This window comes from Rhinolophus sinicus, linkage group LG13 (assembly GCF_036562045.2).
Source record: "Rhinolophus sinicus isolate RSC01 linkage group LG13, ASM3656204v1, whole genome shotgun sequence".
Classification (NCBI taxonomy): Eukaryota; Metazoa; Chordata; class Mammalia; order Chiroptera; family Rhinolophidae; genus Rhinolophus; species Rhinolophus sinicus.
Window position 1 is genome coordinate 16,924,676 of NC_133762.1, and position 25,906 is coordinate 16,950,581.

A 25,906-nucleotide genomic window follows, 5' to 3' on the forward strand; every position below is an offset into this window, starting at 1 on the left:
CTGCAGCGCCACTTAAGAACGGGCTTAAGGGGTGCAGGCAGGCCAACCGCCCGCTGGCATGGGCACGGCCCACTGCTGGAAAGGACCTTGTCTGTCTGCTCTGCGTGAGTAAAGCACGTCTGCTGGGTGCTCGGCTGCCTTGTGCTTTCCTTGGCGACTCTGATGCCAGGATGCGGAGGGTAGAAGAGTTTGGACCTCTGCCCCTGGTGGTTGGCACTGTGATGGTCTCCACACAGCAGCGGTTCTCCCCTGGCACTAGAAACTGGAGCCGGTGTGCAGCTGGATGCTGGCAATTGGCCAGTAGATGCATCACACCAATCTCAGCCTCTGGGGTCACATGGCTGTCTACCCCGGTGCATGTCTGTCTCCGTGGGACACCAGCCATTGGATTAGGGGCCACCCTAATCCAATATGACTTCATTTTAACTACAGTAATCACATCTGCAAGGACCCTATTTTCAAATAAAGTCACATTCTGAGGCCCTGGGGGTTGGGACTTTAACCTATCTCTGGGGGGACACAATTCAACCAAAAACAGCAGGTTTTGTAGGTATATAATTCATAATGTTAAAACATTCATGCATTTGTGTCCTCAACACGAATTTAGTGAGTGCTTAGTACTTACGTGGGTATCACTAAGGAGACCGGAGATGGGTGGGAGACCAGCCCGTGCCCTGGGAGAACTTGCAGGCTGGTCAGTAACATGTTATGTGCAACAATGCTTTCAACTTTTCACAATATCCACTATGAGGAAAACAGGGTAGGCATTATTTTATTACATTTTTTTTTTTCTGTTAACACATGTTCACTGCATCACTGCAAAGGTAAAGACAGAAATCTTGACCCACCAAAGCTGCTTCCCCCTAGAGGGCTCACCTGTCAGCAGCGATGTGTGTCAGCATCTGGGCCTGAGGACTGTGCAGCGATGTCAGCACTTTCCCATCTTCGGAAGTGCCACTCCAACGGCTGAATAATCATCTGTTATGAGCTACGTACTAGGACTTTTGCAGAAACTCCAACTTTTTGGTTTCACAGACCCCTTACCATCTTAAACGTTTATGGAGGACCCCTAAAGAGCTTTGTTTATGTGGATTATATGGATTGACAGTTACATTAAGAATTAAAACTCAGAAATTTAAAAAAATAGTAATTCGTTTTAAAACGATATACCCATTACATAGTAACATAACATTTTAAAAACAATGAAATTAAAAAAAAATAGAATGGTTGCAGTACATGACAAAAACCTGTGGCTTCTGGGAGCTCGGTGGTTGGAAAAGGAAAGCATATCTTAATAGCTTGTTCCTTAATACTGAACTGAAGTTTCATGAGGGGTAGTTTCTTATAAAGTTGGCCGCAACGTGCCCTGAAGCCCTACTGATGAATGCCACAGGCTCTTACATCAGCTGCTGGTCCGCCCTGTGCTGGCCAAACCTTTACTCCGGCATGGGGGGCTCGGGGCCACAGTGGTGAGAGCCTGCAGGGTTGCGGAGGGAAGGGACAGGGTTGCTGGGCAACTGGGCCTACCTTTCTCCTGTGTGGTCTGGAGCCTGAGGACAGGGCATCTTGGGGCCTGGTGATGACACCCCCTCTCGGGGTGCAGGGTCTGAAGTCGGCGACTTGCATGACAGTGGTTTCCCCGCCTCTGTAACAAACCTAGAGCAAAAGTCCCTTCCCTTGGGACCTGGGGTGGGCAGGGCATCTCCTATGGGTGCTCCTGGGGAGGAACCAGCACCCCACCACCCAAAGCAAGTCCCTAGTGTCAGCCAAGTGGAGCCAAGTGCTGTAACCTCGCAGTTTTGGAGACAGAAGAGGCGAGTTCAGGTACAAGTGTCAGACCTGAGGTCGTGCAGCAGTGGAAACACGGGGACAGAGAATCCGGTGTACCGACAGACCCTGGGCTCGCGGCCGTTGCTCCTCCAGACGGGAGAGCAGTAGTCTCCTGGTGCAGACACGATGTCACGGGCCTGGTCCCCTGGGAGGACCAGTGTCCTCTGGGCCTTCTCCGTTGACTTTATTGGCATCTATGTCCAGAACGTGAGGACAGGCTAACTCAGATAAATGACAAACAGAGAAGGCACATCCCTGCTCATATTTACCGGATAATAAAATACCAGCACTGACACAGCCTCAACAGTTTAATCTTTAAAAAGAAAGACTTTTCCCATCACTGGCTTGAGTACACTCTACATTATTGAAAGGAGAATGGAAGTGCAACGCTCCTAATTATAACATCACTGAAATAAAGTTTGCTTGAAAACGTGCCAGGATGGCCTTCAGGTGTCTTCCTACTAAAGTGTAAACATGCCTTGGCCCTAACAAGACATCTGTTTCCTGCCTTCTCTGTTCCCGAGTGGGAGCACTCAGGGATCCGGCAGCCTTTCATCCCACACCCAAGTTTTTGGGGCAGCTGCTCGCAGCAAGAGCGACGATACTGCACAGATCAGGAGAGCTCAGGTGTGCCTGCCCTGTTCTGAGAACTGACAGCCTCGGTCCAGCTCTGGGCACTACCCTGAGTGCCGGAGCACCGGAAGATGAAAGAATGTGCCCAACGCCACGCTGGCTTCCTCCGGAAGTCCTCAGGCCAAGAGCAGGTTGCTTCACAACTTGACCCCACTCTCGGCGCGGCAAATGAATCCCACCAACCACCACCCTGGGGCCTCCACTGCACCTTCCAGTCAAGCAGCAAGGCCCGGTTGTACCTGGCTCCCAAGTCAAAGGAACTCCATAAAAGCTGAACGATGCTTATCGTCTTCCATTCTGGAAAACCCAAGGCCTTTTATATGCCAGCCTTTTACCCAGAGCGCGCGCATGCGCAAAGTGCTCAGCGCGTCCCTAACCCTACACCTGGGCTTTTCCTGGCTCAGTGCTGAGAAACCGAATGTTCTTCATTTTAAATGCACACGTGTCCAGTGGCTACAGCACGGACAGCGCGGCTGGGGGCCAACACTTAAAAAAACACTGTATAGTACTGCGTAGATCAGATAAAAATGTCACAGCCCTAAGGCTTGCTACTGTAAGAAATGAAACGTAACTGCAGGATTGGGCTCGCCGAGCGGAAGGGTGTAGGGACGCGCTGCTTTTTCGCGCAGGCCCTCCCGGCGTCTCTGCGTAGGGACCTCCGACACGCTCGAGAGGAGGAGCGGCCCTGCATCTGGTTTTTGTCGCTACTGTTCACGCACATTTCCCCAGTCTTTAAACAAGTCTTCCTACGCAGTTGTCCCCCGCTCGTACCCACGCAGGGGTTGGCCGGGACCCCGCAGGTGTGTGGGCGCCCCGCAGGTCTGCCCGCGGGCGGGGCCGCGGAACGAGCTACCCAGCGAGGGCTCCGCGGCCCCGCCCCCGCCCGCACGCACGCGCGTCGCGCCAGGCCGGGCTTTATTTCTCGGCTCTGTCCGCCTCTCCGCCGAGCGCCAAATAAGTTTCCGGGCCCGCCCTGGCCCGTGCGTGCGCGGCCCCGCCGCCTGCGTCACTAGGAAGCGCGCGCCCGGGCCGCCGCCGCCGCCGCCGCCGCCGCCGCCGAATCCCCAACAAGGAGCGGAGCCCGCGGTCGCCGCCGACGCCCCCGCCGCCCGCCCCGCCACCCACCCGCCCGCCGGCGCCCGCGCAGGCCCGGCCGCGGCCCACGTAAGCGCCCGCCGCCCCCCGCGGCGAGGCCTCTCGCTCCGCCGCGCGCCGCCGTCCAGTCAGGGGTCCCTGCGGAGCGTCAGGACGTTACGGCGGGGGGAGGGGAGCGGGGGAGGGGCGGCGGCGCGCGGCGGGCGTCACGGGCGTCACGGGCCCGCGTCAGGCGGCGTCGGCGGCGGCGCCCGCCTCCATCTTGCCGGAAGGCGGCGGGCGGGGGCTGGGGGTGTCGCCGCGTGTGGGCGCGGGCCCACGGGGGTTGGGGGTGGTCCGAGCCGCGCCCGCGCGGGCCCCGGGGGTGGGCGCGGGCCCGGCCCGTTGGGAGCCCTGTCCCCGCGGGCCTGGGGGGCGGGGGGGAGCCGTGAGCACGGGGCCCCCGTGGTGGGCACAGCCCGGGTGGGAGCCGTCCGCGTTCGGCCCGTTGGTGGGGACCGGAGTGGGGGTCCTGGTAGGGGCTGCGTCTCTGTGGGCCCTTAGCTAGTGACCTGTTACACGCTTGTTAACTTACAATCCATTCAGCTGGTTGACTTTGCCATTGAACCAAGTTCTCTTTCTTTGCTAACACTTCAGGTTTCCATTACATCTTTTTTTTCTTTTAACACATAAAAAGCTGTAGGTAATTGAAATATACAACTTCAGTTTGGAGATAAGCGTACACCCTGGAAGCCATTACCAGCCTGAGCAGTAATGATGTCCATCACCTTCAAATTTCTTCCCACTCCTTTATTATTTTGTGAAACAAACACTGGACAGGATCTGCCCTCCCACCGCCTTTTCAGAACAGGACACTGCTGTACTGGTGTCTCGAGGACTGACTCATCTCACAACCGCAAGTTGTGTGACTGATACCAGCCCCCCACCACCAGCAGCACCAGCACCGGGCCAGTCTGCTGTTCTGAGTTTCAGTATTAGATTCCTCAGAGATGTGATACCGTGGACTTGTCCTGTGTCTGGCTGGCTTCAGCGTGGTGTCCTCTAAGTTCATCCTTGGTGTGACGTATGCCCAAACTTCCCTTTTTAAAGCTAACATGCTTTGTATACACCACATTTTTATCCATCGATGGACACTTGCATTCTTCCATATGTTGGCATGGTGAAGAGCGTCACATTGAGCGTGGGTGCAGATGTCTCTCACCCTGCTGTCATTTGCTCTGGATGAACACCCAGAGGTGGGGCTGGGTCACATGGTGGTTCTGTCTTAGTCTTTTGAGGACACCATACTGTTTTCCACAGTGGCAGCACCAGTTGACAATGCCACCAACAGTACAGAAACAGTGCCAGTCTTATTAATGGTAAAATCAAATGCATTAAATAAACCCCAACAAGATAGATTAAGCAGACTGCTGGTTCAGAAATTATTTCTTCATAGGAAGTATCTTGAAAATTGTGGGAAGACACACTGGATGGGGGAGGAATTTGTATACATATATTTGTGTATATGCATATGTATACAAGTTCTGTGAATTTAGGACATTTATAAAACTACATTCAAATCTAGGCCTTAAGATAACAAGCCATTTCAGGCCTGAACTGGGAAGGAGGCTGCTCAAGTGTCTTCAGAGCCACCAGACAAATTCCTGGCTGCGTTAGACACGGAGGGTGTAGTTGAGACCTGAGAGCCTGGTACATTTGTTCCCCCCACCACGTGGGGACGCAGAAGGCAGGACGAGAGGCACCACCTCCAGGGATCGCCTCTTCTGACATTTTTCAAGAGAAACTGGAAAAATGAAATTTTTTCATGTGAACCTTGTAAACTGAAAAAGTTGGCAACTAAAGAAAACTGTTGAAACACTGTGAGGATCAAAGAAATCACGCTTTTGGGACACTGGTGTGTGACCTCTGCTGTGTTTCTAGTGATATTTTTATGAAAGTGTTAAAGTAAGAATGTCCAAACCTGTCGAGAATTTTTAGAATTATTTGAGCCAAACAGGATACACCTGGAAGCAAGATCTCATCAAACTGAGAAAAATGTTTCCCGGAAATGACAGTTTTGCGGCTTTTATGCATTTGGAATTAAGGAGGGAAGGTGAGGAAGATGACAAGGGGCTGGGAGAAAGCAAGGCGGGGACGGGATTACAGAGTTCAGATTAATGCTTTAGAAGGAGGATCTGACGGGCATTTCAAAGACATGGGAACCTAGATGCACAGAGACAGTGGACAGGGCTGCTTACGGCAAAGGTGAGGCTTCAACTACGCAAGTCCTAGGCTGGTGCCCACGCACCATGACCCGGCAGCAGCGAGGGATGTGTGACCAGCTCCCCTGTGAGGTTACTTTCCTAAAACCACTTTTTCGTCCACAGGAAAAGACTATGATCTTGCAGAAGACATAGAAAGCCCAATCTGATTCTGAGGAACCGACCGCGCACTAACAAACACCGCTCTCCACAGGGAGACCATGGAACACGCGGTCTTTTCTTCAGTTGTCCTTGCCTTTTCGTTGAGAAGGCGTGTTTTCTTGGCAGTAGTTAACCACCATCCCCCCCCTTCAGATCACCTACATTCCTAGATTCCTTGCATTTCTGGGTCAAGGGTAAATGATGAGAGTGCCGTCATTTTCGATGGGTGGCCAGGGACTTCAGGGCTCTTTCTGTTCTCCAGTTTGTCTTGCCTGTGGCCATTTCCTGGGGTTGTCGGGGGACCCATTCCTAGTTAAAGAGGAGCCCACAGGTCCTGCTGAGTCTCAAGACCAAAAAAGTAAGGTGGGCCCGAGGACCTTTTGTTCTCCTCCAGCAGACGTTCACAAAATTGTTAGATAAAATACTGTGTTTCCTCGAAAATAAGCCCTAGCCGGACAATCAGCGCCAATGGGTCTTTTGGAGCAAAAATTAATATAAGACCCGGTCTTATTTTGCTATAGTATAAGACTGGGTCTTATATTAATTTTTGCTCCAAAAGACACATTGGCGCTGATTGTCAGGCTAGGGCTTATTTTTAGGGAAACATGGTAGGTGGAGTGTGAGCAGCAAAAACCTGAGCCCTGGAGGCCAAGCTTTGCGAGTGGTGTTGAATGTGGGCTAGTTAATTCTGGCGGGAAGGGAAGGCTCATTACTGTGAAGGAGCTCAGAGGAAGGTGGGGGTCCCTCCTGTAGAGCTTCCCACCAGCTGAGTGCAGTCGGCTCCCACCGCTGGGCGGGCGGGTCCCCACGTGTGCCAGTCCAGGTGGTCCACTGGCTGGACAGCTCATTGTTTGCCTCAGTGCTAGGCAAGTGATGTCGTTCGCACATTAAAAAGTGTGGTAAAGTGAAGTTCTGAAAATGTTTCTGTTTTAGCAAATTTTTATATTCTCTACTTTGTATCCTTTATGTAGTCCTACTAAGTCAATTCTGTTCTAATAACATTAAAAAGTTGTTTTTTATTGTGGCAAAATAGACAGCACAGAATTTACTTTTTTTTTTTAACTTTTATTTATTTAAGTGTGTTTTCCCAGGACCCATCAGCTCCAAGTCAAGCAGTTGTTTCAATCTAGTTGTGGATGTTTCAATCTAGTTGTGGAGCGCGCAGCTCAGAGTGGCCCATGCGGGGATCAAACAGGCAACCTTGTAGTTAAGAGCACTGCGCTCTGACCAACGGAGCTAACCAGCCGCCCCAGAATGTACCTTCTTAACCATTTTGAAGTGTGCGTTCAGCACGTTCACACTTCTGTGCAGCCGTCACCATCATCGTCCTCAGAACTTCATCTTCCCAGACTGCCACGCTGTCCCTATTAAACACTGACTCCCTCCCCCCACCCCTCATTTTTATCCATTCATCTGCTGATGGGCCTGTGGGTTGTTCCTTCCTTTTGTCTATTGTGAATATGCTGCTACAAAATTGGTGTCTGAGTATCTGTGTTAGTCAGTCCCTGCTTTCACTTCTTTGGGCCGCATGTATCTAGAAGTGGAATTGCTGGGGGTGGTGGCGGTTCAGTGCTGAACTTTCTGAGGAGCTCAGACTGTTCCACATGGCCGCACTGTTTTGTCTCCCAGCCACACACAGGGTTCCGGTTTCCCCACATCCTTGACGGCACTGATTTTCTGATTTCTATCTCTTTATAATAACCCTCCTGCTGGGTGTGAGGTGGCATCTCACTGTGGTTTGACGGGCGTTTCCTTGATGACCAGTGATGCTCAGCTCCTTTTCGTGGGCTCGTTGGCTGTTTGTATATTTTCGTTGGAGAAACGTCTATTCTAAGTCCTGCACCCCTGTTTTAAATTGGTTTTGTTGTTGTTGTAGTTCTTTTTATATTCTGGATGTTGCTCCCTTATCAGATATGCTTTGCAAATATCTTTTCCCCTTACTTAGGTTCCCTTTTCACTCCCCTAAGAGTGTCCTTTAATGCACAACAGTCTAATTCTCATGGAGTCTAATTCATCTTATTCTTTTGTTGTTGCCTGTGTTTTTTGTGTGATAGCAAAGAAACTACTGGCAAATCGAGTGTCATGAAGATTTTCCCGTGTTTTCTTCTGAGCGTTTTATAGTATTAGCTCCGATTTTTAGGTTTTTGACTCATTTTGTGTTGATTTTTGTATATGGTGTGAAGTAGGGGCCCAGCTTTATTGTTTCGCATGTGGATGTCCAGTTTCCCAGCACCGTTTGTTTAAAAGACTGTTCCCATTCCTCATCAAATGGTCTTGGTGCCCTTATCGGAAAACCAGTTGGTCTCTATGTGAGGGCGCAGTAGCATTTTGTGTGTGTGTGCCAATTTAGTTTTTAAAAAAGATTCTAAAAAGGTAAACTAAAGCTTATCTTTTGGTGTGCAGTCCTGTGGGTGTAGCACATGTACCCCTTTGTGTAGCCATCAGCACCGTCAGAACCCACGACAGGCAGGTCGGCCCCAGCCTCCCGTGCTGTCCCTTCATGCACACGCATGCCCTCCTCCCCAGCCCCTGGCAGCCCTGGTTTTCTCCTTCATCACGTGTAAATGGATCCGCAGTGCAGCACCCACTCAGCAGAGTTTTCTGGAGGTTCCTCCAGGTTTGCTTTTTCATCTCCGAGTCTGTCCTGTTGTATGGATGGACCACAGTTTGTCCGTTCATCCCCTGGTGGGCATTTGGATGGTTCCCAGTTGCTGACAGGCAAAAAGCTGCCATAAAAATGTATGTGCAGGTTTTTGAGTAAACGTGTTTTCATTTCTCTCGGGCAAATATTTAGGAGTGGGTGGGGTTGTTGGGTCCCATGGTAAGAGCATATTTAACTTCATAGGAAACTTCCAGACATTTTTCCAGGGTGGTTGCATGGATTTCCCTCCGTTTCCCCAAACCAGAGACAGGGCTTGTCTGTGCACAGTTGTGGGACACAGGCAGCTTCTGAGTTCCAGCCAGGGGACACAGGGACAAGTGACAGTGGGAGGCTCACCAAAGGGTCTGCTGCACTTCTGCCTCCTTCGTGTCCCTGCTCGGGGCTCTTAGCTCTCTTAGCAGCAAGACGGGCAAGTCGTGCTCGCTGCATCCTCACCAGAACCAGCAGCCCGGGAATAGCCCTTCTCTTGCTGTCATTTCAGTCAAAAATGTTGGGACTGAAGGAGGGATACTTGGAGACACGCGTGCTGTGAGCTCTTGTGGGGACCATCTGTGACCTGTGCCTTGTTTCCTCTAGGACCACAGACCCTGGGGAGTGACACTTAGTCCCGGGAGTCCTCCACAGCGGAGCCATGGCGACCCCGGATGTGAGTGTCCACATGGAGGAGGTGGTGGTGGTGACGACACCTGACACCGCGGGGGACGGCAGCGGCGTGGAGGAGGTGAAGACGGTGCTGGTGACCACCAACCTGGCGGCTCACGGGTGAGGACGGGGCTGAGCGAGCGTCTGGCCTGGCCTAGGTGTCAGCAGTTTCCCTCAGTCCCTTCTCAGCTGAGCTCAGGGTTCGATGAGAGTGGAGAGTGTGCAGGATAAGTGGGGGCACCCCATCGCCGGGACAGGTGATGCTTCAGCTTTGCCCCTGTCCCTGCGTCACTGTTGCCACATGGTTCTCGTTTCTGGAAGTACCTGGTCATTTCTCTCCTGAGAAGTTCGCAGCGGGATCAGTGGGACTAGATGGCAGCGGGGAAACGTTTTCTAAATGGAGTTGAAGAGTGTAGTCCCTGGCACTCTCGTGCTGCCTGCTTCCTTCCCTCTCACAATGGACGGCGTGTATCTTAGTCGGCAGAAAGCGGGCAGAGACTAGCTGCTGCTTTGTCCTTGCCGTCCCCATATGTGGGCCCGTCCTCGTGGTGGCAGAATGGCACCACCCATGGCCTCTGCCGTCCCGGGGAGGGCTGCCCAGGGGTTGGGCTGCCGCAGGCCTCCCTGTCCTGTCGGCATCCTTGCTCTGTTCAGACTGACCTCAGCACGGCTCTGCCGCAGGCAGAGCTTGGCCTCTTTGCCCTGCTGCTGTGTGGTGGCCTGGCCTGGGGGCTTGTCCTCACTGCCACGCCCTGCCCTGCCCTCCAGCGGGCAGAGTGCTGGACACTGGCTCTTTGGTTCCGTCACCTGCCTCACCGGCACCGTGACCGAGCCGTGAAGATGCAGGGCCTCTGATTGTCTTTTCCCACCAAATGCCCGTCCTAGCCCCGTCTGTGTGCATGTGGCCAGGTTTCCGGACAGCGCGCCTGTGGCTCCTACCCACATGCTCTGCAGTGACCTCCCACACCCCACCAGGAGGCCTGCGACCAGTGAGTGTGGCGAAGTGCCTCGTTTATGAAAGCCGCAGGGCTGCCTCCTGCCCATGGCTGTGCCATGGCAACAGGCACGGCTGGCCTAGCCGAGGCTGGCAAGAAAGTAGCATTCTGCAGAAGCCAGCAGCTCCCACAGTGTCCGCTCGCTCCTGGCTATGCGAGGCAGCCGGGCAACCTCTCCCCTCCTGGAGCCCTCCTGGACCGCCCTCCGTCTTGGTGGGAGCCCGGCAGCCCGTGTGTCCCATCTTGTTTGCCCACGGCCTGTGGCAGGAGTCATGGCTCTGCTTGCTCAGTGCTGGGCTCTCTTGGGTCCTGCTTCCGTGTCTCCACTCCTGACTCACTTCCTCCGAGGGCTTGTCCAGTTCTTGTGTGGAAGGAGCACGTGCTCCTGTCCTGCCCCCATCTCTGCCTTCCAGGGTCCTGGCTTCACAGGGCAGTTCCCTTTCTGATTCCGCACCCTGGTCAGTGTGACTCTCCCAGGGCTGTTCTTCCTGTAGGAGGCACTGGTAGCCGGTCCCAAAAGCCCCAAGTTTGCGTTTCTGGTCAGCACTCATTTCTGACCTGGTCGGACGGGAGAACAGCCCTGAGGATGTGGATGGGGAGATGTGCCAGGATGTGGGTTCTCCCTGACCCCCTACGTGGTGTGTGCTGATCTCGGGGCAGCTCTGAGCTGTGCTAGTCCAGGCCTGTAGGGAGCAGGTGGGGTCCGGTGTACAGGCAGCTGCTTGGGACAGACGCCTGTGAGGGATAAAAGGAGGGTATGGGCTGGGGTGGAGGTATGGTCCTGGGGGACAGGAGGGGCGGTGGGAAGAGCTCCAGGCCCAGCGCCCCAGAGGCCCCTCCCTGTGGGGTCCCCACAGCCTCCCTCCTGAGCCTCCCTGCGTTTGCTGCTCCTCTTTTGGCCACGCTGACCCACCCCAGAAGCTCCAGGGGCACCGGCAGACCCCGGGTGTCTTAGCCGGCACTCAGCGCTCTGCTTCCAGGGTGGCCTCTCCTGGGGTCTCACACTCCCTGGTGCTGTGTAGATGCCAGCCCTCATCCGCCCTCACCACCCTCCTCTTCCCTGGGTCCCCGTACATCCTAGGGTTCGCCATGACCCCACGTGTGGGCTCAGCCCTGGGCTCACTGAGCTGCAGGCCTACTGTGACAAACACCTGCCGAGTGGTACCCGGTGATTTCATCTCTGTGGAGCGGACTGGCTGGCCACCCACATGAAGTGCGGTCTGCACAGCAGGGCCCTCAGACCTTTGGCCTGTGTACGGAAGTTCAGAGGCTGTAACCCAGTTCAGTGGTGCGGGCAGTCAGGAGGGTGGCTGCTCCTGGGAACAGTGACTGAAGGGACGAACCTCAGGGGACGCCCCTGGGCGTTTCCATGCTGCCCCTGGAGTCAGCCTTCTGTGGGCTGGTTATACTTCAAAGTCTCCTGGTCAGACGGCAGCTGGGCATGCCATTCTCACCCCAAGTTCATCGTGCCCCCAGCCCAGAGCCCACAGTGCCCAGGGGTCCCTGTCCCCTTGGCTCTGTGTCCTCTGTGCTGCTGGGGGTTCCAGTTGGCACCCTCTCACTGCTTTCTCAGCCGTCTCCGGCCCCTGCGCTCCCCCCTCCACCCCACCGCCCAGTGGCCTTTCCGACACACAGCCCTACCACTGCGCTCCTGCCCCTGCTCCAACAGGGGGCCCTCCCTTCCTTCTCCCCCGCCGCACCTCTGCCCCGGCTCACATCCCCATGCTCCTGGGTCCCCGCCTGCCCTCCGTGCTGGCACGTGGCTCGGCATTTCTTGGCTCAGCGTCCCCCAGGACAGGAGGTGGCCTGAGTCCCTGCTCCTCCCAGTTGGAACTGGACTGTCTTCGCACCCAGCCCGGTCCCTGAGAGCAGCTGCCCCCTAGGGGCTCGGGTGTTTGCTGAGATTGGGGGGCTGGATGCCATGAGCCATTCCTGATACGAGCTCACCTGGGGACCCGTACCCAGGACCTACATGCATCTGTCTCCTCACAGCATCGCGTGTCTGTCCCCACCTGCGTGTGACGTCTCCCACAGACTGCTGGTGAAGGTGGCCCCGGCAGCAACCTTACCTGCGTGTCCCACGGGTCTCTGGGCTGTGCTCACATGGATCGTGGGGGCTCTTCATGTCGCAGCAGGAAACCAGCCATTGCCTTCTGTGAACATTCCTCCCAGTTCTCTCTTTTTAAAAAGAATTGGTGGTGGTGTTTTTTCCCCACACACAGAGGCTTTTATATTTTTGAGACAAATGTATCATCTATTTTGTTTCTGGGTTTTGTATCGTATAAGAAAACCTTTCACCACTTTGAAACGGTTCTGAAAATTGTGCTTTTTTACCTTGTAACACCTTTATGTTCTCGCCTTTCATATTTACATTTGATTTGTCTAATTTATTTTGGTGTAAGATGAGGTTAGGCCATGGGTGATTTTTTTTTTCCTTCTTTCTAAAATTTTGTATTTTTTGGTATTTTCTGTAACCCTATGAAATCATTATAATAGAAATAAAATGCTTTATTAGGGAAGGAAATGGAGGTAAGAATTCCCATGGAGGTGCCGGTCGCCTCCACAAGTGTGTCCTGCAGGTGTCACGTGCCCTGGCGCTGCTGTGGGTGCCTGAGATGCCTCCGTGAACAAAACAGGCCATTTGGAAAAACACCTGCTGGGGGCAGTGGCTGTCTGTGCCAGGTCCCTTGACCTGCACAGCCCCTGGGCTTCTGGACTAAGTTAGGAAGTGCGACCGAAACGGCATGCAGCAGCACGAACACTGCCTGTCCTTGGGCGTGTTGATGTCTGTCTCCCTTTCTCGTGCAGGGGTGACCTGGCCGAAGATAACATGGACACGGAGAATGCGGCCGCGGCCGCAGCAGCTGCTTTCACAGCGTCCTCACAGCTCAAGGAGGCCGTGTTAGGTAGGGAGCCCATAGGCAGCGGGGGCGGGGGCAGTTCCCCAGGGCCCACCCTCCAGTCCCAGCGGGGGGCTCTTGACTGCAGACGCCCCAGTTCTGCAGCCCTGCTTATTACAACTCCCAGTGGCTGGCAGGGAAAATTCTGTGAACACCTAGGTAGCATTAGAAGCTTCCAAACTTCAGAACATTGCTGATAAGTTTCTCCAGAATTATTCCAAGGGAAGTTTGATCTCGTGTCCTTAAGTGGTTTGTCAGCTGAACCGCGGTTTAATGTACCGTGTTTCCCCGAAAATAAGACTTAGCTGGACAATCAGCTCTAATGCGTCTTTTGGAGCAAAAATTAATATAAGACCCGGTATTATATCATATTACATTATGTTATATTATATTATATAAGACCTAGTCTTATATAAGACCGGGTCTTATGTGATATGGGATCCGGTATTATATTACATTATACCCAGTCTTATGTTATATTACATTATATTGTACTAGACCCGGTCTTATAGCAAAATAAGACTGGGTCTTATATTAATTTTTGCTACAAAAGACGCATTAGAGCTGATTGTCTGGCTAGGTCTTATTTTCGGGGAAACATGGTAATTGTATTAATATTATTGTAGTTAAATTGATTGTGCATCTATCTGAAACTCTAACTTGGGACTTGTGGGACATGCCCTGCCTATCTTGGTCACATCTCAGCTCTTCCTGCACCATAATTTCTGGTTTCTGGGTGGGAAGTGCTGTGGGGAGGTTGTCACTGATTCTGTTTTACCCCTTCCCTGTCATGGCACCTGGTGAGAAGTGAAGATGGCCGAAGAGGAGGAGAATCTAGAGGCTGAGATCGTGTACCCCATTACCTGCGGGGACAGCAGAGCCAACCTGATCTGGAGGAAGTTTGTGTGCCCCGGCATCAATGTGAAGTGTGTTCAGGTGGGTTCTGTGCCAGGCGGCCGTCACAGCACAACCACTGTGAGGCCCGAGAATGGGCTCCCTGCCCCAAGGGTGGGGCCTCTGGGCGGAGCCAGGGGCAGAGTCTGTGTGCTGGGGGGTTGCGGGGGCAGTGCGGCCTCAGGTCTACAGGATTGTCACTGTTACCAGAGCAGAGGAGTCGGGAGAGGCAGGGAAAGCAGCCGGCTCACACCCGGGGCTGCCGTGACTGCTGAGCTGGGGAGCTGGCTTTCCCTGGCAGGGCGGTGAAACCTGCGCTTTGCAAGGACCCATTTAGTCAAGTAGGGTGAACAGCATGGTAGCTGAGGTACCCAGACCCATGTGGTGCTGAAAGCAGCCCCAGATCCTAGGTAAGTTGCCTCCTGAAGCTGGCAAAATAGGAAGAAATGCTCAGGCCCAGGGCCCAAGTAAAGGTGGGATTTAGAGGGATCGGGCACCAACTCTGTCTTCTGCCTACACAGCCTTAACCTGACACTGGTTCTCTCAGCCCTGCGGGCCTGGGGATGAGGAGATGAAGCCCATGGTCTCCCAGGGTGTGTCGGTGGGGGCAGGATTGTCCCCTGTAATGCTGCTCCTTCCAAAGGGCTCTGCCTCTGTTAGGGGTAGCCACGAGTCACCCCCCCCAGCCCCACTCCACCCTGGGCGAGGAGAACTGCTCGCAGCTTAGCGCACAGGGGAAGAAGGGCCCTCTGAAGGGTTGCTCCGTGGCCTGAACCTGAAGGTTAAGAGTTTAGTTGTAAGGGGTTCCTGGCTGGCAGTTCCCGTGGGAATCTAACAGAAGCAAACGAAAGATGCTTTTTGGAGGAATTCATTTCTATCTCAGGTAGAAAAGGAACACCTCACAGTAAAATAGAAACACTGGGCACACCAGGAAATGAAGCAGCTGAGTGAGCGCACACAGAAAGCAGACAGCAGATCAGACCCACGACACGTCAGGCGTTGGGATTTTGAGACACAAAATATAAAATAATTGTGTTTATTTTAAGAGGTAGAAAAAAGGATTAAATATGAGTAAAGCATAAGCAGATGAGGAAAAACAAACTAGAAATGAAATACCTGGTCACAATTGAACAGTTAGTGGATAAGTTTTACAGCACATAGGCTGTAAAGCTGGAGAGAGAATTGGTGAACTGGAAGATGGAGGTAAAGAAGTTATCCAGAAGACAATCCACAGAAGTAAAAAGGGGATGCGGAGGTATGAGAGAGCCTAATGCATCTGAGTTCTGGAGGAGAGAAGAGAGTGGGTCTGAGAACTTTCATAATGGAAGATAGGCCATCGTTCAGGAGACAACAAATCCAGACTGAATGAAGTAAAAAACCAACTGCATTTCAGAAAGCTCTGGGGCCTTCACTGGCTCCACCTGGGACAACTGAACATCAAAACAACTAGTGACAGTTTGGATTCTAACTCAAGGGAAATAAGCGTCTGCAAGCCTGTCTTTATTGTAGTGCAGTTCACATCACTTACTTATGTCAAATGTGAGCAGTAAAGCTCTCCTAGTAGAATGCGACTGATGGACATGGGCAAGAGGGAGCCAGAGACCGTGAGTGGGTGCAAGGCGGACAAGGAACAGGAACCTGCCTCGTCTCAGCGCCCCCATTGACGGGCAGCAACCACAGGGAAACAGGAGCTGTCACGGGAAGCTGGCATGTCGGCATTGACTAATTGTGATGTGTAGGCATTAACATCAGGACAGACCCGACCCCATGGTGGGTCTCCTGACTGCATGGGCAGGAATTCTGACTGTACTCGTGAGAAAACACCAGACAGAGACCAACTGAGCCACCGTCTGTGACACCATTGACCTGCATGCTGCAAAAACGCTGAGGTGAGGATGACAGGTGGCTGAGGAGCTCACGGACACAGGGGGACAACTGGTGCAGCAGGGTCCAGGCTGGGTCCTGCGTCAGAGAGGGAGGTCGCCGCTGGCCATCCCTGGGACGCTGAAGTCTGAATGCTGCCCGTGGGCCAGACAGTGTGCTGACAGCAGAGCGCAGTTACACGAGAGAACCTCGTCCGAGCCCCGACGAGAGGCACCCGAGTCCTCAGCGTCAGCGACGGGCTTGCTTGTGGAGATGCGGGTGTAAAACGCTGCGTGACGAGCCCATGTTTCCGAGGCACAAGGATAGTTTCCTATGGCATATTTCTGGTCATGAAACATCACCAAACTTCTAAATGAAGACCCCAAACACTTCTAATGTTAAACGTGAAAATCCATGTAAGCTCTACACACATTCAAGGAAGATGAATTAAAAAAAATCAGATCCTTATTTTCCAACCTGATTTTCCAGTCCAGGGTCGTGGGGGCCAGAGCAGAGCCTTTCCCAGCAGGTGGCTCACAGCACAGATGGGACCCCCACTCCCCAGAAGACATTCCATGTCAGGGCCACCCACACTCACATTTGCTCCGATGGGGACGAGGCAGACATATCATTCGCCTCACTGCACATCTGGATGGGGGAGGAAACCCACGCAGACACTCCACATACACAGTGGCCCGGGCGGGAATTGATTTTTTTTCGTCAAATGATTCATGGGCCTGCTGTGCTGAGGGCAACGGGCCGACGCCTACACTTGACCCTGAACAGCTTGGGAGCGATCGCGTGTAGGCACCTGGACGGGGAGCGTTGGTATGAGGGACTGGGTGCAGATAGTTGAGCACTGGTGCTGTTCTTGCTCTTGACCTGTGGGTTTAAAACAATCGCCAAATGAAAAGAAGGAAACAAAACAAGAGGGTACCATAGGTAGCACGTCGTGGAACAGAGCAGGAGGTAAGACCCCAAAAATGGGAGCAGACAGTTGCTCGGGCGCGAGGACCCCCGACAGCGAGTTTTTGCAGAGAGCTGGAGTGACTGTGCATGGCGACACCAGCTCCCAAAACGGGGCTGACGTTTTCGGACACCACTGTGTCCACGGCCAGCAGGTCGTCGCTGAAGGCGTGTGGAGCATGCGGGCGTCGGGGAGGTGATCCAGCAGGTTCAGGTGAAAGGATGTGTGAAGAGTAAGGGAAGTGGGAATGTGGGCCAGGCGCAGCGTGACCGTCTGCAGCATGGACAGCGCGTCTTAGGGACGTTCCGAAGGGTCAGACCTGTGGCAGTGGGGTCGGCAAGGGTTGAGTGGGACTGCACAGCTCTGGATGCTGACCGCTTAGGTGGCCACAGCGTCCACCTTGAGCACAGTGCAGCTTCCTAACTGGCAGAGGAAAATCGGGAACGCAAAGAGTGACCGCTAGCCGATGAAGACGACAGCACCTGGGAAGGTGGTCGAGGGGGAGACGGACCAGACGGGTATGGCCAGGGAGGGTCAGATGCAATGGCCAGCGACAGCCGCACGTCTGAGGGGCAGAGGCTGGCCTGTATGGACTTCCTGTTGGTAGGTGGTGGCCAGGCCGTGAGTCTTCCCGCCCAGCCGAGTGGGGGATCCATTGGCTTCCTGGACTCAGTGAGAGAAGGGGCACGTGTTCAGGAAATTAGGAAAGTTGCTCCCATCCACAGAAGTTCTCTGGCTGGTGGTATCTGCCAAGGCTGACACATGTCTGGTGGCGATACAGAGCTGAGGTGCTCTGCTTGGCGGCTGGGGAGTCTGGGCCAGGCCAGGCAGGGTCAGCAGGGCCCCCCAGGAGGCCACCTTGGGGGGAGCCCTGGAGGCCACAGCGGGAGCCTGCCTTTCTGCTTCTGTGAGACCTGCTGACTCATCCATCCCACGCTGCTCGTTTTCTAAGTAAACACAGTTTTGTTTTGATTTTGGTTCCAATAATTGCTTGTTTCACAAGAATAGGATATTTCACATCCTCAGGCCATCTGAGTCCCAGCAGTGGGTGAAAGCAGCAGGCCCAGTCCTCTAAGTAGGGAGGACCGTTCTAGACTGTGAAGTGGACGTGTGTGCCCGTCAGGGCAAGAAGAGTAGGAGTGTGCTTCCTCCACTGTGCGGGGCCGTTAGGTGTGGGACAGGACAGGCGGAAGGAACCTGCACAGCTCACCCTGTACACGGGGCCCTGAACGAGTTACGTATAAGATGTGAGTCCTGTTTGGAGGGAGAACGCCACACCTTTCCGAGGGGTGTGGTCCCCTCATCTCCCTGGCCCCAGGCCCACGGTGTATTCTTAGAGGGACAGCGGCCAGGTGCTCAGCTTTCCATCCAGCCCCTGCCTGTGCAGGAGGCCACACCATTTGACCTAAGCTGCTCTTCCCCCAGCCTCAGTCTGCGGCACTGCGGGCGCCCGGCCTGGCCAGGCTCGGACGCAGCTTGGGCAGGAGGCCCCGTCTGACCCCTGTGCTTCCCTCCGCAGTATGAGCAGCACGTCATCAGCCCGAAGGAGTTCGTGCACCTGGCCGGCAAGTCCACCCTGAAGGACTGGAAGAGAGCCATCCGCATGAATGGCATCATGCTCAGGTGGGTGCTGGGCGGGCGGGCGGGCGGCGGTGCTCCGTGCTCGTCCCTTTGCCTCTGGGGCTCGCAGCTGAGGCCAGCTGCCTCGTGCTCGGCTGCTCCGCCCACACCCTGTGCAGTGTGACACGGCCAGGCTTGCAGGAGCTGTGCTGTCTCATTTGGACTCTGGCTCTTACCTGGAGGCCCTTGTGACTTTCACAGTGAGAGGTGGCAGTGCATCAGTGTCTGCACAGGCCGCACCTCTCACGCAGCCTCCCCCCCACCCCGCTCTTTACTCGTGTCTCTTCTTACTAACATGCACGTGCAGAGCCCCCAGGTCACCGGTGGCAGCGTCCCTCATCGCGTCCCCAGGCCCGGGAGTGTGGGGGAAGAGCCCACTTCTCGTTAGTCTGCGGTGCAATAGTCTGGCCAGTTGTTCGGACACTGTCCTTTCTGGCACAGCTGGTCTCCCTGCAAGGGTCCTGTCCCCTCGCCCTCTCATGCCACTGAGCATGTGTGGGTCTCGGCCTGGCTCTGACGCATGCTGTGCTCTGGGGAAGGAGTCGCCCACCTGCCACCTGACACTAGCGGGGTCGTGTGGGGCCTGCACGGCTCTTGGCTGCTTCACATACACATCAGATCCAGGACCGAGAAGGTTCCGGGAGCGCCCGGGGGTGTGGCCTGTCACAGCAACTGTGGTACCTGTGAAGCAGGAAGCACGATGCCCCTTCCAAGGAGCCTGAGCAGACCAGGAATGCCGACGTGGTTTTCATGCTGCAGCGTTTCCTGCTTTGCGGGTAGCCACTCGCCCTTCCTGGTTTGGCAGGGGCAGCCCATTGGTCCGTTCCTGCCCTTCTGCCTGTGCTTGTCCCGTGGCTGCGCACGGCCATGCAGAGCCATGTTGACAGGGTCTGTGTGCTGCAGCTAAATCTGGTCGCTGGCTGGGGCAGGGACTGCGTTCCCATGCCCTTTGCCCCGGGAGATGTGGTCCTTGGCACATGCTGCTGCCACAGGAGCACCTGTGGGCATCCCTGGGGGCCCCAACCACGGCCCTGTCCGTTTGCTCTCCCCGTGAACCACCATTGGGGCCTGATGGGCAGCCGCCAGAGCCCGAGACCCAGTGGCGCCGCCCACGTTTCCTCCGTAGCAAGCGGGGGTGCCTTGCCGCAGCGCTCACAGCTTGTCCCCAAGTGCACATCGAGCTGGCCCTGATTTCCTAGCTAGCGGCTGGGTGGCACAGCCGTGGGAGGCGATGGGCCATTTTGCTGGGAGAGCAGGCCAGGGAGCGGTGACGCACCGTGGAGCCGTTAGACCAGGGGTGTTCAAACTTTTTTCAACGTTTTTCACCAAGGGCCATATGCGGTAAAATACACAAACAGCCGGGCCACTCACTCGAGGTGAAGTACATATTGCCTCACCTGGTTTATTTCAGTAAACTAAATATATTTTTGGAATTTGCTGTGGGCCAATAAAAAATGGATCGGGCTGCAGTTTGGACACCCCTACTTTAGACCCTTTCATGGTCGACTTCACAGCACAAAGGCAGAGGCACAAGGCTTCTCCTGGTGGGCCTCTCCGCCATGCTCCTGGTCTGTGCCACCTTCAACAGCCGTGTCACCATAGTTTGCCCCCTGGGGCCTTTTTGCTCCCTCAGGACCCCGGCCACTGTGGTCTTGCTTCCCCTAGTCCGGGCTGCGTGCTGCTGTCACGAGTGTCCGCACGGCCAGCAGAGCTCAGTCCTGGGCATGGAGAAGCCTGCACGGGGGCTGTTGGGGCACGGCCTCGGTCGCCCCTCCTGGGGCCTGCCCCCCAGATCCGGCCTTCCTCTCCTCTGGGGACCTGAGGACATGCTAGTGGGGGCTGGGCGGGCACTGTGGGGTGCAGTCGCGGCTGGGCGTTGGGTGCACGTGACACTCTGGTCTCCTCTGCACAGGAAGATCATGGACTCCGGGGAGCTGGACTTCTACCAGCACGACAAGGTGTGCTCCAACACCTGCCGCAGCACCAAGATCGACCTCTCGGGGGCCCGCGTGTCCCTGAGCAGCCCCACGGCCGCCGAGTACCTCCCGCTCACGCCCGCCACGGCTGACGGTATGTGCCACGCCAGCCCGGGGGACCCGCCCACTCTTCGGCTGGCTGTCGAGGGCACAGGAGGTGGACGTGCCCCACGGCTCGGGCCAGCGGCCGCCCCCTTCCACTCTGGGGAAGTCGGGCTGAACTGCTGTTTTCAGAGACAGGGAAGAGTCACGTGTTTCCTTTTGAAGTCACTTCTATTATAAAATCTCGTCATTCGGATGTAGAGGGGCGTTTGAGGGGTACCAAAGCCCACCAGCTTTGCCCACACCGTGCCCCCGGAGGCACCTGCATCTCCCGCAGCACTTGGCTCTCGGCCGTGTTGCTGCCCCTTGAGTCTGCCGTGCTGGGGTCTGGTGCTAACTTGTAGCAGGACAGACTATGTCCCCGAGTCACTGTAGCTTATTGAGTAGAGAAATTCTTAAAACTGAAGTCCAAGTGAAATTAGGTCCTAAGTTCCCCACTTGTATTACCTATTGATTTGGTGGTGGTACGTTTCTGGTAATGTCACTTGCATTGTCCCTACACTGTCCCTGCACAGGTCAGTGTGGGTGTGCTGCCATGTGGCTAGGGACTGTCCTTGCTGACCAGATGATGGCCAGTTGAGAGACCTTGCCCTGTACTTGGAGGAAGGAGAGGGGGCCTGGGGGCAGCAGTCAGGTCCCGTCGTGTGCCCGAGCGGTGGGCGGGCTGCGTGCTGACAGCTGGTCTGTGCTGCAGTCTTTCCCAGAAACTCCAGGAACACGCAGAGCTGGCAGTCGGCAGGGCTGGATTTGTCAGCTGTCCTTGTCCAGTGGGTGGGGTACTGGTCCTTCAGCTTCTTTCTGGACCAGAGTCCCAGGCTGCGCTCTGGTCTGGCTCCTTGGACGGCCCAGGCAGTGCGGGGAGTGGTGGGGTCCCCGCAAAGCACCGCCCCCCAGACACATCCGCACGCACAGCCCAGTCCTGTTGGGCTGGCGGCTTTCATGAGGATGGGGCCACCCCGGGTTCCTGGGTCCAGACCCTCAGCCTCACAGTGGGGTCAGCTGGGGTGGCTGGTCCCTAAGGACCAGGCTCTGAGTGCCCCAGTCAGTGCCCAGCATGTCCAGCAAAGGCCGCAGCAGGTTTAGCTCCTTGAACTCTGTCGTCCCTTCTTGGTTTGGACTGGTCTGTCTGTCGCTTTACTTCACGTTACGTTGGTGGTGGTTTCTTCAGCCAGAGTCCCTTTGTGCAGCTAGTCAGAGATTTTGTGTCAGCCCAGACCACGGGACATCGTGCCCCCCGTTATTCTAAGCACGTAACACCCCCGGCACGACCTCTGTCGGGTGTGGACAAGGTGACATATGCCTATGGTTAAAACGCTTCCGCAGATGTTAGCCAGTCGCCAGCGTGTTGTGAAGCCAGGTCACTCTCAGATGACACTTTTCCCATGATTGTGCGCTGTCGGCCCTAGAGACCGAGTGACAGCTTGTGCGTCTCCTAGAGTCTCAGCTCTTCCAAATAGAAAACTAGAACTAGAGAGAAACTGAGATGCACGATGAGGGGCAGACCCAGCCGAGCAGCAGTGACCCCGCCAGTCAGAAGGGTGGCCCTGGGCACGCAGGTCCCACCCACGCAGGCTGCCACGTCCCACGCTGTTGGAAATGGGTGGCAGGCTCAAGGAAGGTCACGTCAGCTCTTTGTCCTTCGTGCGTGTCTGGGATGAGGTGCCTGCAAGGAGACAGTTAAAAGAGTTTTAGGGTGCGAGGCAGTGAATCGTGGCTGCACTGCGTGTGCTCATGAAACCGGCGCCAGGGGCAGACCCAGAGCTGGCGTTGGGCGAGGCGCTGGGTGGGGTCCTGCCGCGAGGCTCACCCACCGTCGTCCCGGTTGCAGTGAACGGGTCTCCTGCGACCATCACCATAGAGACCTGCGAGGACCCCGGGGACTGGAGCACGGCCATTGGAGGTGCGGGGCCTTCCTGTGGGCTTCTCCTGGGTGGGGGTCTGGGGCGGGGGCCCTTGGGAGAGGCAGGCGGCCCACGGTGGGGTCCTTGCGGAGGGTGGGGCAGTGCTGCGAGGCTGTCTCCTGCCCGCTGACCCGAGGCCCCGCCTTGGCCAGCTCAGTGGTGGGAGGGGGAGGGCGGGTGTGTCCTCCCGGCAGGTCCTTGCTCCTCCTGTGGCTAGAAGCCTGCAGTGGGGCCCAGTGTGGGACTTCTGCTCTCTGAGCCTCTCCTTCCCTCCCAGACGACACATTTGCTTTCTGGCGAGGGCTCAAGGACGCTGGCTTGCTGGACGAGGTCATCCAGGAGTTTCACCAGGAGCTGGTGGAGACCATGAAGGGCCTGCAGCAGCGGGTCCAGGACCCTCCCCTACAGCTCCAAGGTGAGGGCCTGCATCTGCCTGTGGCACTGGGCACTGCCCTTGGGGCCGCCCTGCAGCTGGTGTGGGTGGGCGGCCAGCCCCGCCCTTTCAGGCCCTCTGTGCCACTTGAGCTGGGGGAGCAGAAGGCAGAGCCGTGCTGGTGAGCTGGGCCGCACTCACCGTGCCAGTCGCCCGTGTCGCCTGCAGATGCCGTCCTGCTCAACAACATTGTGCAGAACTTCGGCATGCTGGACCTGGTGAAGAAGGTGCTGGCTGGCCACAAGTGCCAGATGGACCGCTCGCGGGAGCAGTACGCCCGCGACCTGGCAGGTGCGTGCATGTGCAGCCCGTGTGTCCTGTCGCAGCCGCGCAGGGTGGCTGCTTGTGGAGGGCGGGAGGGCACCTGGCGCTGTCGGCGGGCAGTGATGCACCGACCGCCACTGTGTGAGCACAGTCACTTGTGCAGAGCGCCTGAGGCCCTGCGTCGTGACTCCAGGAGAAAGCAGTGGAGCCAGGAGAGGCGGCCTGTGTGCGCGTGGTGCGGGCTGCTTACTGCGCCCTGTGACCGACTTCCTCTGAGGGGCCCCGAGAGCAAGTGTCCGTGCACAGGGAGGCGGAGGGGAGTGTGGGAGACAGAGGCTTGTGGACGCGGTCCCGGTGGCTGGCCGTGCGGCCTGACGCCGTCTTTGCCCCCAAGCAGCCCTGGAGCAGCAGTGTGATGAGCACCGCCGCCGGGCCAAGGAGCTCAAGCACAAGTCACAGCACCTCAGCAACGTGCTCATGACGCTCACGCCCGTGCCCCTGCCGCCCCCCATGAAACGGCCGCGGCTCGCCAGGGCCACATCCGGCCCGGCCGCCATCGCCCTCAGCCCGGGGCTGCCAGTCCCGCAGTTGACCAGCGTGCCGCTCGGCAAAGTGGTGTCCACCTTGCCCACCCCCGTGCTGGGCAAGGGCTCCCCGCAGGCTGCTGCTCCCAGCTCGCCTGCCTCGCCCCTGCTTGGGGGCTACACGGTGCTGGCCTCGTCGGGCAGCAGCTTCCCCAGCACGGTGGAGATCCACCCGGACGCGTCCAGCCTCACGGTCCTGAGCACGGCCGCCATGCAGGACGGCAGCACTGTGGTCAAGGTGGTGAGCCCACTGCAGCTGCTCACGCTGCCCGGCCTGGGCCCCACCCTGCAGAGCGTGGCCCAGGTGTCCCCGGGAGGCAGCACCGTCCTGACAGTGCCCACGGGGGCCGTGGAGAGCGCCGTGGCCGCCCCGGGACCTGAGGAGCACTCGGCCACCATCGAGGTGGCCGCCATGGCAGAGGGCCATGGGCACAAGTAGCTGCTGGTGGACGGAGCGGCCCCTCGTGGGCTCAGGACTGGCCGCCTCTCAGGCCGTGGCCCGTGGGAGCACAGTGCCAGCGCCCGGCGGTCACATGGGGCTGCTGAACCAAAGAGAGGAAACGCCAAACAGACCGAGAGGAGAGGGATAGAAGGTGACAGCGACCTGTGACGTTGGCTTCGAGTTCTGAGCCTCTTCCCCTTTTTTCTTGGGAAATATATTTTTCCACCTGTTGCTTACTGACACTGTTTACACGCTGGGCCCGGTCAGGAGCCAGGCGGGGGAGGGCGCGGATGCCTCGCCAGGGAGTGGCCCACGGCGGCCTGTGCAGCTGGGGCACGTCACTAGCACATGTCTTGGGGACTGTCCCCAAGTGTGGAAAGCCATGGATCCTATGGATTTGGTTTCTTCCCGCAGTTTTCTGTAGGTTTAGGGCGGCTGGCACTCTGCTCTCCGTCCCCAGAACAGGTTAGCATGTGGGGCCTGGGGTCACCCACCTGAGCAGAGGGGCCGAGGGCCCCAGCAGCACGCAGTCCCCACGGGCCCTGCCTGCCTGGCAGTGCTCGGCGCTCAGGGGCCATTGCACACGCACCGCCGGGCTTCCAGTCAGTGGTTTAGAAGGCTTCTAGGAAGAGTCAGACTTCTAGCATTTTCAACCCAAACAATGCTGAGTGCCTAGGCTTCCGGAATCTGCTCTGGGTTCCAGAGTGTTTTGTACAAAATGGCTGTTGGGACAGCCTCCTGGGGAGTCTGATGGCCGGTGTGGCTCTGCGATGGCGTCTGTCCTGGGGGGCGGTGTGCTCATCATCGGCCCATGCCCAGCCTGCTGGTGGGGCCGCCATGACGGCCTCAGCCCCTGGGACCCCCTGGAGGGGGAGCTGCACCCAGTGCTCCCGGCCCAGTGCTGGTCAGCGTGGGGACCGGACGCTCGCGGCAGGGCTGTCGTGGGCCGTCCATGGTCGGACTCATGAGGACCAGGCAGGTGGCCAGCTGCAGGTCACCCTGGCAGCCCTGGGTCCCCACCTGGGGGAGGGCCCTCGCCCTTTGAAGGGAACTGGGCTCTGTCCGTCCTTCTGTCCATCAAGTGCCCAGAGCCCCCCTCAGCGGGCCTTGCCCCCACGTCAAGCTCCTGAGGTGTTGTCTTTGTTTTCTTTCTGTCACCTTTACGTTGGATGTTGTCACAGGCGTCCTGGGCTCAGTGTGCTGTTTGCTTCTTGTCCAAGCGTATCTTGACTGAGTCGGAGTTCTGTTAGGTGTGGCCACCCAGCCTGTCCCCAGGCCACACTGGCCCGACCACAGAAGACTCTGGCTTGCCCTTAGAGCCCTCGGCTCAGTCAGCCCTCAGGCCGCGGGCCACTGGGAGGAGTGTGTTTCAGAGCCATACAGACAAGCGTGAGCAGCTCCAGAACTGACCCCCAGCCGTGCACAGCACGTTAGTGCGTTAGGAAGCGGGGCTGGGACACCGCTCTGGGACATCTGTGCTGCCAGGGCCCCAGACCCTGGGTGAGGGAGGGTCTGCCATCCGGCCCCTCCTCGCCTGCAGCCCCTGCAGCGGGGGTTTCTGGGAAGGCAGGTCCCAGGTGGTTTTTCTCATTGGTGCTCAGAGGCAGCGTGGGGGCGGGCATCTGAGTCCTACTTTTTATGTTGTTTTGCAAGTACCTGTTTGGTGCTTGGGTTTAAAATAAAAATGTTTTTCATAATTCA

At 56.5% G+C, this 25,906-nt stretch overlaps 1 protein-coding gene and 1 long non-coding RNA gene across 4 annotated transcripts; one reads left to right on the plus strand and one right to left on the minus strand.

Moving 5' to 3' along the window:
• Positions 1 to 754: 754 nt before the first annotated feature.
• On the minus strand, positions 755 to 3,267 carry LOC109459145 (uncharacterized). The gene is made up of 2 exons (XR_002139346.2): positions 2,703 to 3,267; positions 755 to 2,024 (listed from the first exon to the last, which is right to left on the minus strand). It is a non-coding gene; the product is annotated as an uncharacterized LOC109459145 (long non-coding RNA).
• A 264-nt stretch (positions 3,268 to 3,531) lies between these two features.
• GMEB2 (glucocorticoid modulatory element binding protein 2) lies at positions 3,532 to 25,906 on the plus strand. Of its 3 annotated transcripts, none has more exons than XM_074317738.1 (10): positions 3,532 to 3,627; positions 9,199 to 9,384; positions 13,068 to 13,165; positions 13,968 to 14,095; positions 18,403 to 18,506; positions 20,416 to 20,573; positions 22,410 to 22,481; positions 22,760 to 22,897; positions 23,084 to 23,206; positions 23,574 to 25,906. In XM_074317738.1, the coding sequence occupies exons 2-10, from the start codon at positions 9,254 to 9,256 to the stop codon at positions 24,200 to 24,202; spliced, it is 1,581 nt and encodes a 526-aa protein (XP_074173839.1). In that variant the 5' UTR covers positions 3,532 to 3,627; positions 9,199 to 9,253; the 3' UTR covers positions 24,203 to 25,906. The 3 variants fall into 3 exon arrangements, with proteins under 3 accessions (XP_074173839.1, XP_074173841.1, XP_074173840.1); XM_074317740.1 differs by having other exon boundaries at positions 23,577 to 25,906; XM_074317739.1 differs by lacking the exon at positions 3,532 to 3,627 and adding an exon at positions 4,044 to 5,650.